The sequence below is a fragment of the Rhamphochromis sp. 'chilingali' genome (assembly GCF_963969265.1).
Source record: "Rhamphochromis sp. 'chilingali' genome assembly, chromosome: 12".
Taxonomy (NCBI): Eukaryota; Metazoa; Chordata; class Actinopteri; order Cichliformes; family Cichlidae; genus Rhamphochromis; species Rhamphochromis sp. 'chilingali'.
This window is the reverse complement of record NC_137939.1, coordinates 11,941,352-11,960,888: the sequence shown is the minus strand read 5'-3', so window position 1 is coordinate 11,960,888 and position 19,537 is coordinate 11,941,352. Positions and strand designations below refer to the sequence as shown.

Genomic DNA, 19,537 nt, shown 5'->3' with positions numbered 1-19,537 from the left:
AGTTTAGTCGTTACTTCATTTCCGGAGGGAAGTTTCTGGATGTGAAGTAAACCTGAGTCAGGCTAACTTGCTACCCACTCCAGTTTACTTGCTGACTTTAAAACAAGTGGTACTGATTTAGAGGGATTTAAAGTATAATTCTTTTCTTTCTGTTTTTTGAATCTATTGTGAAATCTTTTGTAGCTTTCCTCTTGGTTACTAAAAACATTCTTCCATGTAGACATGCTTTCGATATATGTCCTGAGAGAAAACTGAACTTGAACTTGAACCTTGAAGTAGCCGCTCCCTTTGATGTAGCCACAGAGGGGCTCTTTACTTTCAGTTCTTATGCATTTCAAAAAACTGCCAATAACTCATTGCATTGTTACATCAAAGTGACTCGGAAATTGTCCCAGACCTGGACCTTTATTCAAGCTCGCCATTGAACACATACCTGGAAAATACACTATGAAATGCATTCGAGGCAGGGCCTCTCTTATTTGCTGCTTCTTTTCAAAGTTAGTATTTGTGCTTTCTACAAGATCCAACAATCAAAACATCCTTGGTTTCTTCAAATGAACTGGAAACAGGGTTATGCACTCAGCATGCAAATTATGCAAAATAGCAGATAATCACAAAACTCATACTTGCTGTTTTTCCTCTGCATCCTACGACGGCTCCTTGGGCAAAGGCTGGAAAAGAAGAAGCAGAAGGTCACTAAGGAAGAGAGGGCCGGCCTTCATTTTATTCAGTTTTCCCTCAGCTTACTGGCCTTAAGACGCAGAGCAGCATATGTCCATTTAAAAGCACAGATGGCACATCTTCCAATTATATCTAAGGCGAGACGAAGGAAGCTGAAGGTTATTTTGTTCTCTACCAGATTTTATGACCTCCGAGGACACTGCTTCTCCCCTCAACCAGAAAATACGATCAAGTAATGGCCAACGCATCATCTGCATTAAAGAGCAGAGGACCTCTCTTTTCTTCCATCAGTGGCGTCACACTTTTTTTTTCATCACATTAGCTGTGAGGCAGGGTGATAAACAGTGTTCCACTTTATTTCTTTGTGAACGGAACTTCTTGCCGCCCACATTCATCTCAAGGAGGACACGACAACATGCTGTTTTCCCCTCGACCATAGGAGAGATACAGCTTCCTCGCTTTCTTAATATTGGTGAATGAGCCACTTTTGTGCAGATAATGACTCGGCTAATCATAATCAGAAAGCTAATGGTCTGTTTAGCCAATCAGAGGAGCTAAGGCGAGACGGCTGTCTGGGCTGTGCATTGGCATTCCCAGCAGCCGCTGCTTTCCCTTCGGCTGTGCCAGGCTCGCAGCACTAAGGCAGACTTGGTATTCCGCTGCCTGCTCGGCCGGTCCTTCTGTGATCTGTCTCTCTGTCTGTCTGACCAGCCGACTGGCCCCCGCGCTGTCGAAGAAATTCAGTCCTCTGAAGAGGCGCTGATCCATCACACCTCTCCAGCAGCATGTCATCTAAATGCTAAGTACTTCCACTGCATCTTTAAATCAAAACAAGAAAAGAAATGAGCACGGGAGGTGAGCGCTTGGAGGGGATAAAAGCTTATAAGGGCACAATAGAATCTACCAAGCAAACCCTTAGCTTTTTGATTACATTCATTTTCAAAGGAGAGGAAATGTGGGAGGGGAGAAACTGAGTGAATAAGCATGAGAGACCCTGTTATACTTTTAAATGTTCAAGGAATACAGAGAAGGCATGGTTTTTGCCCCTAAACAGTCCCTCAAAGAATATAATTTTGTTGTTTTAGTCCACTTCAAACATCATCATATATGTGCCCGAGCCACTCCCGCAATAAGGACTCCCTCCCGCTCCCCCATCTCCCCGTCTGAGCCCAAGTCTTTGCTATCGATTGGAGCGATTCCTGAAGTCAGGGCAAGTGCTGAGGCGGCAGAAGCGGCCGACACTATTAACTGCTCCTACTAATTAAAAGGGTAACAAGGTGAGTTTGGCCCCGCGGGACAACTGTGCAAGAGACGGAGCCGGCTGTTGGCCCGCCATGCACACCGGTAAACAGTGAGGGACTCATCCAGGCTGGAGAAACTGATCAGGAGGGCTAGCTCTGTGGTCGGCATGAAGCTGGACACTCTGGTGACAGTGGCAGAGAAAAGGACATTAAAGAAACTGCTGGACATTATGAACAATGCTGGGCATCCTCTGCACACGGCCATAAACAACCAGAAGAGTCTGTTCAGTGACAGGTTGCTTCTCCCCAAGACAAGAACTAACACACTTAAAAACTCCTTTGTCCCACACGCCATCAGACTGTTTAACTCCTCTCTGGAGGGGAGAGGGAGGGGAAACAGGAGGACAAAGGAGGGGGGAACAACTAAGCTGTAGTGCCTCTGCACCTCACTGTACAATACCTTGTGCAATACTTTTTGTAAATAGTCAACAGTGCAATAGACTCAATACTTGAAATGTGCAATTCACTTGTATTTTTATTTTTTATTCCTATTTATTCTATTTATCCCCTTTGTATATTTTATTTATATTTGTCTCTGTATTTATATATGTGTGTGTGTGTGTGTGTGTGTGTATATATATATATATATAACAGTTCTGTAACTGTAACTTTGGTCGTTGCTGTGCTTTTTTTGGAAGTCGAATTTCCCAGAGGAACCCACCCGAGGGATTAATAAAGTTCTATCTTATCTTATCTTATCTTATCTTATCTTATCTTATCTTATCTTATCTTATGGTGTTTACAAGACAGAAATCCAAGGACATCGAAGACATATTCATCTCCCGCCGGCACAAGGGATGGGGGGAGATTTACAGATAAAGAGTGAGAGAGAGAGTATGCGCACTAACAAGCGCTTTGCTAATTGCTTATATTGCGGTGAAATTGAAACATTTGGACCTCGTCTCTGAGCTCGGGGTGCCCTCGTTTCATCATCACTTGTAAACACTGAGCACTGTGCATAAATGATAAAGTTTCCCAGTTCAAATGAGGTGTGCAGCACGGATCTTTGAGAGGGTGCCAGTGGAGACTGGCAACAAAAAAATAATAATATTAAGGGATTCAATTAACGTCGTTCCTTATCATCAACACAACATATTTTAGGATCAAAGTATTTTTGAGATACAGTATGCCTCGCATTACCCAAAATAAAATCATCAGCCAAGGTAGTATTGCAACTCACAGAAACCTCTGTAGCTGAGACGAAAAGCCACTGCAGGCACAGCAGACGGCTTGTTTGCTCAGTGCTCAAGGGGAAACAATGCAGAGGCTGCATATTTGGTGGCACTTCGAGCTGCAAAATTGTCACCAACAGCACAGCGTGTCATTGTAGAGAGAGGTGCTATGCTGCGCCATCACTGCAGTAAGTAAGAATCTTTCCCTAGGGGTCTGTCCTAACAAGTGGACTCCTGCACAGGACTTAGCTGGGTTCATCAACCGGAGCCTCAGAAAGGTCCCAGTCATAACAATTCACTGGAGCTTCTGCTGTTATTAGCCATAGCCAGAGCTTACTGAAGAACCTGGGTGGATGGTTCACACTCACCGTGTGAGCCTGATGTACTGAAGCATCAGAGCATCACACCCAGAGCTGCCTCAGAGGAAAAAACCTGATTAGTTTCCAAGCAGCATGTTCTGTTTGTTGCTTTATTTCTGATGTGCCATCTGCAGAAAAAAAACCCTCTATTTTTCAAATCTTCTAATTAAGTTTTGCTCTTTAAAGCAGGATTTAATGAATTCATACAAAGCAAGCTACACTCAAAAAAATGAACTCAGCCTATCTCTGCTTTTACTAAAGTAGATTTTGTTGTTTGTTCTTAATAAACTCGATTTTGCAAAAATCCTTAAAGTGTTTGTGCAAATTTAATGAAATGTTGTTACTTTTTGTTGTTACACAAAGTCATTGAACTGTGTCAACGTAACATTGTTGAGTAAATTCACAGGTTTGTCCCTCTGCACATACTGCTGCGTGCAGAGCCCGCCTAAATAAGGGCCAATGCGCATGCGCACCACCCTCTTTCTCAAGCTTGCTATTTCTTCGCCATGTGGACTGGTTCAGCCGCATTTTTGTCCAAAAATCAGGTAAGAAGTCATTTTTCTTGTAAAGCCCGTCTACATATATATGTTCACACGTCAGTTAATGTCGCAAGTGCTACTAAGAAAAGAGTACAGGCAGGGTTTTGCCCGGTAAAGGTTTGCTAACGTGGACTTGCTGCACGTGAGTTTCCAAATGATTTTGGAGGGGACTCCATTGCAATAGCAAAGCTCTGTTTTCAGCCCAAATGTAGTGTAGCGCTAGCGTCGGTATGCGTCGGTACAGGCAGCGCATTCGGTCCGGCACGCACTTTCGCGCCAAGTTTATACTCGGACGCCTGACTGCGTTGCACTTTAGCCAACAACAGTGGAGAAGCGCTCCTCGCTAGCAGACAGGTTAGGGTGTATTTTCTGTCTAATATTTCAGCTTACGTTTTGATGTAGCTTGCAGAAAGCATTTAGTAAGCTGGTGTAAGATGAACTGCATTAATGTTGTACAATGTCCATGGGATTTCTCACTCGACTTTTAATGTCAGATTACACACACATTTACACAATATGCAGTGGTGATGATGTAGATCAATAAATTCATTGTTGTAGCATACAATATTAAAAATAAAACTGATTAATATGAAACATTAACAATGTGCAAATTATTTAGTTTTTTCAGGGACAGTGTAATGAAAATGTCTTTTGTGCTTCTCCCCCAGATACGTTGATGTGGCAGTGCAAATTGTGCAAAAAAGTGGTGTCATCACGAGCTCTGTTATTAAAACACTACAGGTTAGTTCATAGTAGACAGCAGTATCCATGTGCCTATTCTGATTGTGTCTGTGTTTTCAAAACATGGAATGCTCTACATAGCCACTTAAGCAGATCACATACCCAAAGAACTCTAGACAAGTCTGTGAGTTTGGCAACATTTAACTGCCATTTGTGTTCCTGCTGCAACATAGCTTCGGAGCAGGAGTATTTTTCTCACATTAACAACCATCTAAAATGTAACGAGACTGTGCATTGCATGTTTGAGGGTTGTTCTTTCAAAACAAATATCTATGGTACATTCAAGTCTCATCGAAATAGGAAACACAATCCTTATACCTTAAAAGACTTCAAAATCGGTATTGCTAACACTATTGTAGGCCAAACATCAGCTGATGACAGTACAGACACTATTGTAGAAGAGGACATAAGTGCAAATATTGATCACGATACAACTACAAGTGAGACTGAAGATTTGGCAAATGTAATAGAACTTAATTTTGCATCTCTTTTACTTAAGTTGGAAAACTATTTTCATGTTCCCAGCATAGCAATTGACGAGTTGCTTTCAGAATTGCACTACCTGATAAGCTGTGCATCAGTGCCTTTGACAAATCAAGTAATTGTAGACATACTCAAGAATCATAACCTTTGTCTAGACCAGCCTGTTATTGAAGAACTGACAAAGGCAGTTTCTTTTAACCCTTTGTTAAAAGCCATAGAAAAGGACGGCACACTTGCCACTGCCTTCAAACGCAGACAGTATTACAGAAAACATTTTGAAGTAATTGATCCAATTGAATACATTCTCGACTCCCAAAGCAAGAGGACCTTTCAGTATATTCCTATTCTAAAATCATTACAGCAGATATTTAAACAAGAAAACATACTGAACAAATTTGTCACTAGCCACAATCAGAATCCTTTTGTAAATAAGGAAAAGTATACATCATATAAAGATGGTCTACATTTTCAAAATAATGAGTTTTTCTCAGGCGGTGAACTAAGAATCTCTATTTGTCTTTATGTTGATGATTTCGAAATTTGCAATCCATTGGGGACATCACGGAAAAAGCATAAACTTTGCTCAGTTTACTGGATTTTAGGTAACTTGCCACCAGGTAGTCATTCATCCCTCTCTTCTATTTATTTGGCTCTCTTGTGCAAAAGTGAGGACCTTAGGACCTTTGGCTATTCAAAAATATTTGAGCCACTTTTGCAAGACCTTGTCATTTTAGAGCAGCAGGGAGTGTTCATTGACAATTTAGGGGTCAACTTTAAAGGCACTGTCCAATATGTAGTGGCAGACAGCCTCGGAGCTCATGGATTGGCCGGTTTTGTGGAAAGTTTTTCTGGAGATTACTTTTGCAGGTTTTGTACTGCTACACGCTCAGAAATTGAATCAAAAGCTACAAATAGTGACTTTTCTCTGAGAACTGAGGAGCTCCATCGTGTACACATAGCAACTGCACGTGAGACAGGGGTAGCTTGTTGTGGTGTGAAAAGCTCGTGTGTCTTAGCAGACAGTCTGTCTTTCTTCAAGGTCACTACAGGATTCCCCCCTGATCTTGCACATGACCTTTTTGAAGGTATTGTGCCTTTTGAGATAGCTGAGTGCCTTCGAATACTAATAGGCAAGAAGTACATCACTTTTGAAAATCTAAATAGACTTGTTCAGTCATTTCCCTACAAAGGAGGGGATCAGACTAATCGCCCTCAGAAATTGCCTCACAATTTTCTTAGTAAAAAAACTGTTGGTGGCAATGCACATGAAAATTGGTGTTTACTAAGACTTCTGCCACTTATTATTGGACAACACATACCTGAAAATGAACCAGCTTGGGAACTTCTACTAGATTTGAAGGATATTGTTGAGCTTGTTGTGTGTCCTGTTCATAACAGTGACTCAGTTGCATACCTGGAGAGTAAGATTTTAGACCACCATCAAAGGTACAAAGAAGTATGCCCAGATAGAAGACCATTGCCAAAACATCACTTTCTGGCTCATTATCCCTCAATAATTCGCCATTTTGGTCCACTTGCCTTATTATGGACAATCAGATTCGAGGCAAAGCACACATTTTTTAAAAAAGTTGCTAGACACACAAACTGCTTCAAAAACATAACCCTGTCTTTGTCAACCAAACACCAGCTCATGATTGGCCATTACATGCATTCATCAGGCTGTAGCAAAGCCACTTTTGAGGTTTCACGAGTCTCGGCAGTCCCAGTAGAACTTCTCAAACGTGAAATTGCACATTGTCTTGCTGAAAAGTACCCTGACACAGCTGTAGTTAGCCTTGCCCAGAGTGTGTCTGTTGCAGGCATCTACTACAGGAAGGGCATGTTAATAGTACATGGATCACTGGGGGGTCTGCCAGAGTTTGCTGAAATCCTGCAGATGTGTATTTTGGCAGATTCGTTGGTGTTTATAGTAAAAAAACTGAGCTCGTGGTACACTGAACACTATGGATCCTTCAAAATTGACCCATCTCCAAAGGAAATTTCTCTTGTTGCACATGAGGATCTGGTGGATTGTTATCCACTTTGTGACTACCAAGTCGGAGCTTCTCGCATGGTTACATTAAAGAGATACATACACTGTTCAGGTAATTTTAATGTCCATGTTGCCGATTTAATTTTTGTGCTGTATAGCAGTACTTCTCAAAGTTTGGTTCTTAAAAATAGTTGGACCAGAACTTAAATCTACTCGGATATGTTTCAAGCCTTGTAAAAATACTAGAAAAAAAATTGTGCTGCAAAATTCTGAATACCACTAAAAAAATGTAACATGTACTGAAGTTTGGGAACCACCTGCTCATGTTCTTGCACTTATTTTTTAGAGTAACAGTTGGAGATTGGGACATCAGAAATGACAGCCCCAACAAAGCTTCTGATAATCCTGGGGGAGAACAACGCACTCAAGTTAACCCTTCCTTTGGGGATACCAAAGAATGTTAACGAGCTCAAAGCGGAGATTGAAAATCAGTGCGGAGTTTCTGAACAGTTCAGATTGCAGTACATGGACACAGATTTTAATCAGTTCCTTAACATGACATCCACATTTGATCTAAAAGACATGGACAAAATAAAAGTGATTAAAACAGGTGTTCCAGAAACATCCACTGGTAGTAATGAAAGCAGTGTGTCCTCATTTAACTTGGGTAGCCCCTGCTCTGGCCACAACCCTGATTATGACACAGATATACTGTCATCGCCAGAATCCAGGTCATCAAGCTCCTCGAGCTCAGCAAACTCCACGCTGCGATCAGAAGCCTGGCCACTGGACTTTCGCATACCTGAGTTTAGCTTCGATGTAGAGCTGCAATTGACAAAAGGCAACCAGGAATTCCAAGCCAATGGAACACTTTTAACCCTAAAACCAAAGCTCAAGTCTGACATTTTAGAGAGCTTGTCTTCAGAAATTATGAAGTACAAAGCTTACCCTTCAGACAGCAATCTTAGTGATGTTTGCCAAGCTTTGGTTGTAAAGCATCCATGCTTGAAAGAGAAGGGTTCAGAAACTGGATTTTCTGCATGGAAGATCAGTTTGAAGTATAAAATGTCAAACTATCGTGGAAAACTGAAGAACTTAGGGTGTAGTGAGTTGGTCATCAATTCTCTCAAAAGAAGAGGGAACAGTAATGTGCATCCCAACCAAGTCAAGAAACCCAGGAGAGCAGAGGTGAATTTCTGCCCTGATTATCCAGCTGGAGAAACCCGAGAGAGTCAGGAAGAAGAAAGGTTGGTGCTGCTTTCAGAGTTCAAGAAGAAGAACAACAATGAAACCATCAAAGCAAAAATGGCCCAAACCTTTCCTCACCGGAGGCAAGAAATTCTTCAGGACATGCCCTTCGTAGCTGACTTTAAAAGCCGATGGCCAGCTCTTTTTTCTCCACGTGAGGTAACTGAATCAGTTGATCTGCAAATGCACTCCACATGCAATATTTTAAACCCATCACGCTAAACATTTGTTTATTTTACAGATAAATGCTGAATTCCAGCGCATCACTACGATCCCGCTAACATCCACATTTATGGCACAGCTGGACAACAACACAACCAAACTGACCAAAGTCTTCAGAAACAAGGGAGGAACATCTGGACGCAAGATCACAGAAATCATGGCTGCAATTGATGAGGTTTGGAATTAATTTTTTTCAATGCTTCATTCCCTCTTTTAATACATATGATTTTGTTGTCTCCTTCTATTGTAAGGTAAAGTTTAATGTTGGTATTATGGGATTGTTTATTCTTTGTCCTTTTCATGATAGTGTTGTCACAGTAATAAAGTTTTAAGTTGATTTGGATACTTTATAAAAAAAATTGCCAGAATTAAAAGCTGTTTTTACAGGACAGTAGCGTTTCCAAAACGGGATTTGCCGCGGCTCCCTGGGGAGAATTTTGGCATTTACAGTAGAAAAGCTGAAGCTAGAATAAACTGCCATCAGGCACCTTTCAAACCAAGGCGGGATAAAGGGAGGTCTCTGAGCTTAGTACTACAACTGTTTTTTCATTTGTCCTTGCAAAACCTCCTGTTCAAGTCCTCCAAACACACCCACGTCACCCCGCTTCTCTTCCAGCGTCACTGGCTGCTGGTCAACTTCAAGGTTCATTTCAAGATCCTGGTTCTGGTCCTTAGGGCCTTACATGGACAAGCACCATCATACAATGGAGATCTTCTCAGTCCCAACACCCCCAGCAGGTCCCTGAGGTCCAGTGATCAAAGCCTGGTAGTGCACAACAGTCTAAAGACCAAAAGTGACAGATCATTGCTGCTGTGGCCCCCAAACTCTGGAACTCTCCTCCTAAGCCTTAGATCAGTGGACTCAGTGGTTTACTTTAAAAAAAAAAATCCTCTGTTCAGGCTGGCTTTGGTGTGACCTCTTGTTCATCCTCTTCCTCACTGGATTCTTCATGCTGCTGTTTTTGGTCGGGTTTCTGTTTTTTTTGGGATCCTGTGGTTACCTTTTTTTGCTCGTCACATTTTTTCAAATGATAATGTTCCTTCTTTCCTTAATTTTTTTTATTTTAAATTTTGTTGTTCTTCTGTAGTGTGTCATGGACTTTTTTTCTCAAAGCATTTATACATTTATTTTGCTGAAGTTAACTGAAAATGTCTTTAAAGTTTAGCTAAGTAAAATTTGCTTTTATGTTTTACAGAACGACACAGTTGCAATGAGAAGAGTGTGTACGCTGAAAGGACTTGCAGTCTACCTCAATGAAGATCCGAACAGCTTGATCAAAGAATATCAGGCAAGTAATCAAATAGAAACAATTTCCAGTAATAAAAATTTAACTGACGGTAATTTTTCCTCACACACATTCATGAGATTATAACAAAAAGTTAAAATTAGAACATTATTGGAGATATAAAAGCACAAGCTTATGCGGGAGTGACCCTTGCCATTACAGTTGGGGTGTAATGTGGGCTGAGTGTACTGTCTTTCTGCTTTGTTGTTCTGCCGTGTACTCAGATGATGGACCAACACCTCTCATCTCGCTCTGAGCTGTCTACTGTTTTGCAGCTTAAAGGGATATTCCACCCCAAAGTGAAAATTGGTCTATTACCATATTACCCAGAGTAAGATAAGTGAGAAAAAATAATTTTGTAACCAGTGCAATAATTCTCCTGATCCGGCAGCAGTCTATTTGCTTTTGCCTAGCATTTAAAAAATGGAGTGAATGGGAACTATAAGCATTTTGGTTGCAAATGACTCTTTAATGGTACGAATTATTCCTGGTGAGCTCAATAATCATGTCGACTTTAAATGAAAAGTAATAAGTAACTTGAAGGATTTGGAGGAGTAGATTTAGACTTGGGAATACATTATGGTTACCACATACAACACTGTAAGCCGCCGCTGCATGGTGCATGGATATTCGAATATGTGTTTATTTATGGAAACCAGAGGCTTTTTCAACCACTGTTGTTGTATCCAAGTGCTATGCCATGGCGGGTTACAGGGTGCTTTGGCGTAACCGTAATGTAGGCCCAAGTCTAAATCGCCTCCTCCTGCAAATCCGTCGTGTTACTTTTTACTTTTCATTTGCAGTCGACATGATTATTGAGCTCACCAGGAACAATGGGTATAAGATCAGAAATGTACTGTGCTGGTTACAAAATGCTTTTTTCTCACTTATCTAACTCTTGGCAATTTATGGTAATAGACAAATTTCCACTTTGGGTGGAATATCCCTTTAATTGATATGAAACCCTGCAACTTGTATTATTATGTTTATTTACTTATTAATTTTTTTAGGATGTGGACTTCCATGAGGCCGAAAGTGAAATGGAGAAGACGCTCATTGGCATCTACGTCATCAAAACAGAAGGAGAGCGTGACCTTGACCCGGCAGAAGACATTGGTATCATAATTGAGGGTGTCGCTGTGCTCAGAGATCTTCCTGATGTTGCCACTGCTGTTGTGTTGTTGTTCGGCCTGATCTACACTTTAAACATGAGCTACCCATCCAACCTCAGGTACACTTTTGAGTTTTTTCAGAAAGTACTGATGGGACTTGATGCTAAGAAGCTATCAAACAAAGTTCAAGTGCTCAGAAACAAACTCCTTGAATAAAGAGGAGGAAGCGGGAGGCCCTTATTGCTTAACTTAGTTTGAATGCTTTACGTTCAGGTATAGTTAAGTTGTTCATAAACACTTTTTTTCATTGTCAGTACTGTTTCTTGGGAACATTCACCAGTTTTAGAGAACAATAATGTTCATTTGCATTTTAGCAAAATACTGTTACTTAAAAAATTGGTGTTGCACTTCTTCTACTGCTACTTGACAACATACAGAAAATGACAGACATTTTAAAAAGTTCTAGCGGTTAGGCCGCTGTGATTTGATATTTCAAAGAATGTGACATTTGGCAGCTGTCTGCAACTTGGGATGTAACCATAACTTGAAAAACTGAGTAGCACTGTTTTACAGTACAGTTTTTGAACAAAACAGCCAATTTTCACTGTTTTAAATGAGTTTAGTTTGCTCTTTCATGCTTATCAGTGTTTGAAAATAATTCCTGAAACGTCCTGTAAAATGTAGGATTTTTTTTGATAATTTGGATGCTTTCTGGACCAGTTGAAAGACAAGTTGGTTAGCACTTCACTGATCTTTGAAGTAAAATATTGTTTTATGCACAAAGTATTTAGTTAAAGTTGTAACAAGTTGTCTGCATTGATTGCACTTTGTGTTAAGCTACGGCTCTACAGTCTTTTCGGTCTGTCAACAAGTATTTAATATGCACTGAATGTGCTTAGTAAAGACAGGACTTTGTTGGATCATTTTTTTTAATCATTTTAGTTTGACGACAAGTTGGTTAGCACTTTATACTGATCTACATTTTCTGCACAAAATATTCACTTGGAATTTGTAACAAGTTGCATTGATTGCACTTTGTGTTAAGCTGTTGTGCTTGGAAAAAAGTATTTTATATGCACTGAATGTGCTTATTAAAGGCAGGATTGTGTTTGATAATTTGGGTGCTGTCTTCATTTCTTCCTAAAAGATCTCCCTAAGATTTACTTAAAAATGTTATGTCAAGTGGTTCCACATAACTGCTTTAAGTAACTTTTAAGAAACTTTGCTATTTTGTATGGAAGTAACCAGTGTAAATGATTTATTTGTAATTGTATTGAATAGAAATTACTTAACAATTTTATATAATTCAAAAGTAACAAAGTTATGTAGCAGCTACATAACAGTTTTACAAAGATACTACCTAACCAGGTTATGTCCTTCTAAAGCAGAAAAGTTATGTACCAGCTAAGTAACAGTATTACAAAGATATTGCCTAAACAAGTTATGTAGGCTTAAAGCAACAAAGATAAGTATCAGCTAAGCATTGCAATTAAGTTACATTTAGCCAATACACTTACGTAAATCTAACTTAACAGTATTGAGTTCAAACTAAGTAACAACATTTCTTAAAAGTTACTTAAAGCAGTTGTGTGGAACCACTTGACATAACTTTTTTAAGTAAATCTAATGTTTTATTTTTTTGAGTGTATAGCCACAAAATTGGCATGATCCGGAAGACTTGAACCATGTGGCATACACAAACACTACAGAGAACACAGATTCATGTATTCACTTATGAAAATGTTAAATAAATGAAAACAAATTCAGAATTCATGTTCAGTGCAAAGTAGAACACAAATCAAGCGTATTTTAACAGCCTGTGTATTGATTTTGATGCTGTAAAGAAATTCATGAGGCCCCCAGAGAAAGATGATAAGACACATTTAAAGTTTCAAATGCTTTGCAAAGAGGCCAGCTGGAATACAAAGTCTTTACCATCAGCTAAAACTTCACTAAGCCATTATATTGTGCTTTATATTAAAGTATTAAATGCAAGACTGAGTACATATACTGGTGAAAAAGTGTCAAAAATAAAAACTATATATTATATAGGTAGATGGTGCTGCATGCATTAATTACAATTAAAAACATATTAACAAATGTACTTGAAAAACAATGTTCTGGGCTACTAAATCAGCATTTGAGTAATTGTATTTGCTTTCTACCACTGGAAACAGGCCTGGGGTTTGTTTTGAGGATGACTACAGCATTTTAAATTAGATAGAAATGTTAGCTTGTAGCCGGGTGCATCATGGGGCTGCAGCACTGAACAATTTATTAAAAATACATACACTAAAGATCCAAAGGGCTCAAAAACATCCTAGCTTTGAAACGGGATGCTGCTGAGCCTGCATGTCCGGTCTACGCGAGAGCTTTTCTGCATCACTGTTACAAAAAAAACCCGTGTTGGTGCCCTTTGGCTTTGACAAATTTACACCAGACAAAACTCTGGAGGCAGGCAGAGTGCAGGCTAAAACACAAATGGCAGTTCAAAGCTTGCCAATGACAGAACTTCAAATAGGGGAGCCGGGTACAGTGTGCTGAAAGTGACAGCAGAAGGGACCGCATTCACTCTGGACTGGAAAGAGAAGGGGGCAACATGCGCCTGGCAAAGTCAAACTGACAAAATAACTCTTTAATAGATAATGGCAGTACCAGAGGAGGCAAAAACAAAAACACAATGTGTTACTTTATTATAGCATGTAAATGAATACCACAGGAAACACTATAAACTGAGAATGTGATCATGAAGCGTCCTGCAGAATTCCTGCACAATAACACAACACCTATGATAACACAAATGGAAAAGGAAATGGAATGGTGGGAATATATTAGCTGTTTCTCTGTTTTCTGAACATCTCTATCAATCTAGCCTATTTCAATACATTTTCGGCATCTCTCCCCATGCTATCTGCTCAAGTCTGATGATCGTGCCACAGCGTGTGACAAACAGATGAGGAGAAACCAAAGAAGCACATTTTTCTTTTCCGCTTGATAAATAGAAGATCTGCAAATGAAACTGAAATAAATAGTATATTTGCTTATCAAGTGTAACCTCTGTGTACTATGCATTTGCTCGGCAGGGGCACCCGAGCGTTCGAACATCAGTCATTTTATAAATGTACATCCAAAGGCAAAGCAGCCCAGCTACAGTGTGTTATCCCCGATGATCCAGAGAGGGCCTGTCAGATACAATATGACAGGAGTACCGTCAATTCACAAGCAGAAATGGGTACGAAAGCCTGGAGGTGGGCCAGTAAAACATAAAAGCTAGACCCCATGCTCTTTTGTCTGATGTATGTATCAAAGAAACAACGGCGGCATGTTCCTGTCATTCGATTATGAGTGAATTAAAAAGAACAGTTTTAGTAAATTACAGATTTCTTGTGGCAGACAGCAGTACTACTACAAAAGCAGTGAAAGTTAAACCCTGTTTCATTCAAGCGAGCACACTAGAATTTATTTCAACAGTTTGTTTTTGCATTATTGTTGGAATTTTACTTGCTGCTGCACAGAAATTAAATAATTTTGGCACTGAATGAGACTGAAAGCCAGCAGAGCAATGAAGGACATGGTGCACAGCATGCATATCTAATATCTGCAAATGTTCCAGGCCTGGTTTTTCAGTGCAGTTTGAAAATGCAAACATTTTTCTAATGACAACCAGTTTTGATTTTCTGAATCATTATTTTCTTTCTGTAATAGACCCGAGACCATTTCCTCTTATTGGAAGAACATTTTACTGTATGTTTCCTTCTGAGCCTTTGGCGCAAGCAGTTGCTATTACAAAAATAACCTACTTTACTTCTCTTATTATGCATTTTATTTGGGCTAAACTAATGCTGCTGGTCACAGTGCTACAGCACCTAATCAAAGAGATTCCATCATCACAACCATCTTTATCTAAAGATGGTGCCCCACTGAGAGTGAGTCGGTTTGAACAGATTCCAGAGGCGACAAAGAAGAAAACAAAAAAGAAATAATTTACATATCCTAAAAAAATACAGTGAAATCATATAAAATACAAGTGCAAAGTTATATGCTAATGAAACTGCAAGTAAAACTAAACCAACACTGAAGGACCTCTTGAAATAGAGCTTTTATTCTCAGTAGGGCTAGTTGTTTTGATAAAGATTTTATAGCAACTAAAGCGATTATAAAGAGTTCTTATAAAAATGTAATTACATGTACAGATGAAAGACAGGCGGCTAATTTGAGCCTTCAGCACAGCAGCCAGCTCTGCAGCATTTACTTTACTTTTGAAAACGACTTTACCGAGTATTATGGCGTAATGCAGCTTGTGTGTTTGACACATATATACTCCTTTTTTTCTACAGAGACAGCACTTCACTATAATATATCAAAACAGCCACTGTTTTTGGTTTGTTCTTGTTCTTATTCTTTGTGTTATTATTGCTTCAGAGACAGCTATGACATTTTTAAAGAAGGCTACACTTAAATGACTGTGAAAACGTCTTGTATCTATCTTGGTTTATTAATTATTTTAAAAAAGAAAAAATGCTTCTATGTTCTTCTTACTGTGAATCCTATCAAGACCAAGAGACATCAAGGTGTTGGGACATCTCTCAGTACTTCCTGACCTTCACACTTTGTCTGTAACACCTAGTCGTTGCCTCCAACTGAAGACAGAAATCTCAGCTCAGCTCATAACTGCGCAGCCACATTGAATATCACTGTAATTTTAGGAACCTCATACCCTAAAACAGGATAGTGTGACAGTGTATGATCAAGTGAATAAGTAATCACTCAGCCGTAGAGACCATATGACAACCATCAGTTGAGAGGGAAAAAATGAGTAATCCTCAACTAGAAAATCTCGAAATGTTCAAATGCGTGGCTTGCTAGCAGATAGCAGTTTGCACGGAACATGCCACCTTGTCTGCAAATAGTAAACAGCTGCTCTCTGAGCATTAGTAAAATTGTGAAAAACAAGATGCAAAGCAGAAATAGACTGCAAAGCAGCTTTGAGGCACAGCTTTTACTGTGAAGGAGAAATGTTCTCTGTTATCATATGAGTTGGTGTCTATCATGCAAACTACAAGCAACCGCTCTAATCTCCAAGCAAGCAAATCAATGATAAGGAGATTCTTGCTATAGCATGAACAGGTCGAAAATCGGTCAGACATTTTTCCCTCATGTCCAGTATGGTAGTCAAAGGAGTCCAATATGGTAGGCTAATTAGCTAACTGAAACTAGTTAGCTAAATATGCTGGAAGCATGCTCACCAAACTTTCAACTGCTCAGCAAGTCATGTTAGCCCGTATGCTAGAAAATACATTCAGTCCAGTGGTTTAGACTAGTTGAGGGGAAAGCTTGAAGCTAGCTACATGTAGCAGCTTACTTGTAACCTACCTGCTAATTGCATAACTTGGATACTACTCTCAGTTTTGGTGATCTATGAGCATTTCTGGCTGTGGTGTATGACAAGCTGACTTAAAATAAAACACACTCTCTCTCACACAGTGCCCATAGAAAAAGTGTGTTATAACTGTATCATAATAATTCTGGGACAAGAATGAGGGTCTGTGGCACAGGAGAATGATATTTATCTGACTTTAGCTCCACCTGTTATTAGGATAATTCATTTTTGGTGGTTATCGTGAGATTTATCATGTATATCATGTTCTACCTGTAGGGTTGAGATAATACCACCTGCTTCTCATGTTATTTGAATAATTAAGTGTTATAAATGAAATCAAACACACTCGGTAGAATTATATTCACTGGAAAGGTGAAACAATGACTGCAGTGTTAGTTTTCACCAGCTGTTTGGAAAAATAGAACACCATTTGAGATAGATGACATGCTTTGACATTTTTTGGCAGTGCACCTGAGGCTCAGTTGTACTGTTTTTTTGTTGTTCCTATTTGGACACAACATCCTTTTCTAGCCTCTTACACTAATGATTCCAAGCCATACAGAGAACTGTCATCTCTACCGCAGGTCTCCAACCTCACCAACTAATCAACAATTTATTTCAAGAAGCTGCAGAGAAATAGTTGTGTCCCTGACAGAGCCTGGGAGTGTGTTGGGCTGCCTTTGAGAAGCAAACTCATTAGAAGTCTGTCTCTGGTCAGATGGGCTGCCAGCACAGCAGTGACCATGGCGACACGTGACTTGGCTGCCTGGTCCTTTGTCGTAGACACTGAAGCCTTTATAACTGAGGTGCTAGCAAGTGTTACATAACGACACTGTGGAACTACATCATCTGTCCATGTAATTTTCTCACTTCTTATGAAAGAAGTGAGAATTTCATAACTCCTTCATAACTGGACGGGAACATTTGAACTGACACAGTGCCAAAAATCTAGTTTTATCTGTTTGTTTTGCCCTTTGGTGTCATATTTGGAATGTTTTCTAGCCAAACACCTGTTTTTCTTTGCTCTATTTCTCATAAAGGCACACCTTTTACTTATTCCTTCCTGCACAAATCAAGATTTTTGTGTCATGGCATCCTTTCAAAAAGCCGGCAATGCTAACTGGCTATGATGTCTTTATGTTTACAGCAACACTGGCAGGACTACACAGACTGCGCTGGCTTTTTTTTTTTTTTACCATGGCTGATGCTGGAACAAAGAGCACATAGCTGGAGGAGGGCCACCAGAGCAGAAAAAAAGAGAAAATGCTAAAAAAAAAAACATGCAAGCTTCTCTGACCTACTGGGTCACTCAGTGTGTGTACATCTGTGCGTATCCTGTTCATTTTGTAACCCTCCTCATTTTGCCAAAAAATGCCCAACTACGACTGGTCGAATCCCCTCCAGGCCACACACTAGCCCAGCAATGGCATTTGTTGTGTGGGTGTATGAAGATTTTTGGGGTATTTTTTCCCCACCAACCATCGAGTTATTGTCTGTGGGTCGAAATGCGCACGAGTCTGCAGTCTGACTATGATCAAATCAGGATTTCAAGTACTTACATTTCATACTTTAAGCTCCCGCTAGCCTGTGAAGTAACAATATTCAGGAAAATAGTCCTATCTTTTTTTTTCCGCACTGAAGAAGCATTTCTGATATGCAGAATTTCAATTTGAGCCCATCACTTTGCAAACGCAAAGCATTAGCAAAGGCTGATATTAGAGCTCAGTAGTGCTCTCAACAGAGCTCTCGCCAAGCAGAGAGCAAGTGATGCAATCTCACAAGCCTCTCACTTGCCTAAAAGGAGTAAAACTAATTTCACTGTCCTAAATTCTCCCTGGCTGTCTTGTCAATTTTCCACCTTATGAACATTTCCAGCTTCCGTTCAATAGCACAGACCCCGGCATGCAACTGTGCTCTTGTGTAACCCCGCAATTTAAATCCACCCCCCACCCCCCCGTGTCCCCGTCAAGTGTATGAAACCAACCTCATAACACCCCACCCCAGCCCTCCTGAATTGCGCTTTCCACCTTGGAGAATATCATATGTAGACCTTTCAGCAGCTCACTAGTGAAGACAAATTGCAAGCTTGTTTGGAGGGGCCTCTAGAGAGTGATTCATATTAATGGCTAGCTGGCAGTGGAGAGCGGGCTGCATATGCAAACTCCATTAGCAGGTTAGGCTGGAGTGTGTGACCTGGCAGTGCCACCATGAGCTGCACTCACAAGAGGGCGGGCGGTAAGGAGGAGGCTGAGGTGATGGGAGGTGGTTGTGTTTATAAAGAGCTGCAGGTGCAGTGACATGTGTCTAATATGGGAGTGTCTATATATTGCAGTAAAACTGACAAATCACTTAATTAATGTGTGTTACAATAGTTAGACTTTTTTTTAAGGTTTTATTATACCTGTGACGCTGACACTGCAACTCCAAAAAATGCATCACGTACAGTCAGCATATAAAAGTGCAATAATTTTTTAATTAAAGTCGACAGTCTACACTGCTGAAGCAAACAAAGAGTTTCTCAAGGCAAAGAAATTTTCCATGACAGCATCAGCCACCTGATCTCAACCCAACGGAGCACGTTTTTCAGTTACTGAAGGTAAAAAGACGCACAATCAAGCAGCAACAGCAGCTACATAAAGACCTGGCAGGTTATCACAAGGGAGGAAACACTCCATGGGCTTTAGACATCAGTCAGTCATTGCCTGCAAAGGATTTTCAATCCAAGTATTAAAAACAATCTTTATATTTTTTTTGTTTGTCCAGTTTCTTTTGAGACTTTGAAAATGGCTAGGTGGCTGGCAGGGTGTATTTAAAATGGCTGTTAATGGTTCTTAACGGTTAATGTAATACTTTTGTTAAACCCCTTGAATTAAAGCTTTTAAGCTGAAAGCCACTGTGTGTGTACAGCCGCAAAATTCCTGTCATCCAGGCACTGTATATGGAGCATTAGTGCACAGATTTGTGCATTTTCTTTTATATCACAAGGTTCTTTCAACATTATCATTATTATTAATAATAAA

General features: G+C 39.9%; 2 protein-coding genes across 7 annotated transcripts in view; one reads left to right on the top strand and one right to left on the bottom strand.

The window, feature by feature from the left end:
• tafa5l (TAFA chemokine like family member 5, like) overlaps positions 1–19,537 on the bottom strand; it is a 56,946-nt gene that overhangs the window by 3,587 nt on the left and 33,822 nt on the right. The window contains exon 5 of the mRNA XM_080900093.1: positions 627–671. Within this exon, the coding sequence (XP_080756219.1) occupies positions 648–671 (24 nt within the window). The 3' untranslated portion in view covers positions 627–647. The remainder of the gene's footprint in view (positions 1–626; positions 672–19,537) is intronic.
• Positions 3,899–12,253, top strand: LOC308408038 (uncharacterized protein). Of its 6 annotated transcripts, none has more exons than XM_080900087.1 (6): positions 3,906–4,058; positions 4,721–7,381; positions 7,616–8,676; positions 8,759–8,914; positions 9,936–10,028; positions 11,036–12,253. In XM_080900087.1, exons 3-6 carry the CDS (start codon positions 7,645–7,647, stop codon positions 11,351–11,353), a joined length of 1,599 nt encoding a protein of 532 aa, XP_080756213.1. In that variant the 5' UTR covers positions 3,906–4,058; positions 4,721–7,381; positions 7,616–7,644; the 3' UTR covers positions 11,354–12,253. The 6 variants fall into 6 exon arrangements, with proteins under 6 accessions (XP_080756217.1, XP_080756216.1, XP_080756213.1 ...); XM_080900088.1 differs by having other exon boundaries at positions 3,907–4,058; positions 4,721–4,793; XM_080900089.1 differs by lacking the exon at positions 3,906–4,058 and adding an exon at positions 4,070–4,194 and having other exon boundaries at positions 4,721–4,793.

Bases quoted from the DNA above. Each gene is read 5' to 3' on its own strand.
- LOC308408038 (XM_080900087.1), top strand. From the start codon at position 7,645: ATGACAGCCCCAACAAAGCTTCTGATAATCCTGGGGGAGAACAACGCA. The intron at 8,915-9,935 runs GTTTGGAATTAA...TATGTTTTACAG, and splicing joins TCATGGCTGCAATTGATGAG to AACGACACAGTTGCAATGAG. The intron at 10,029-11,035 runs GCAAGTAATCAA...TAATTTTTTTAG, and splicing joins GCTTGATCAAAGAATATCAG to GATGTGGACTTCCATGAGGC.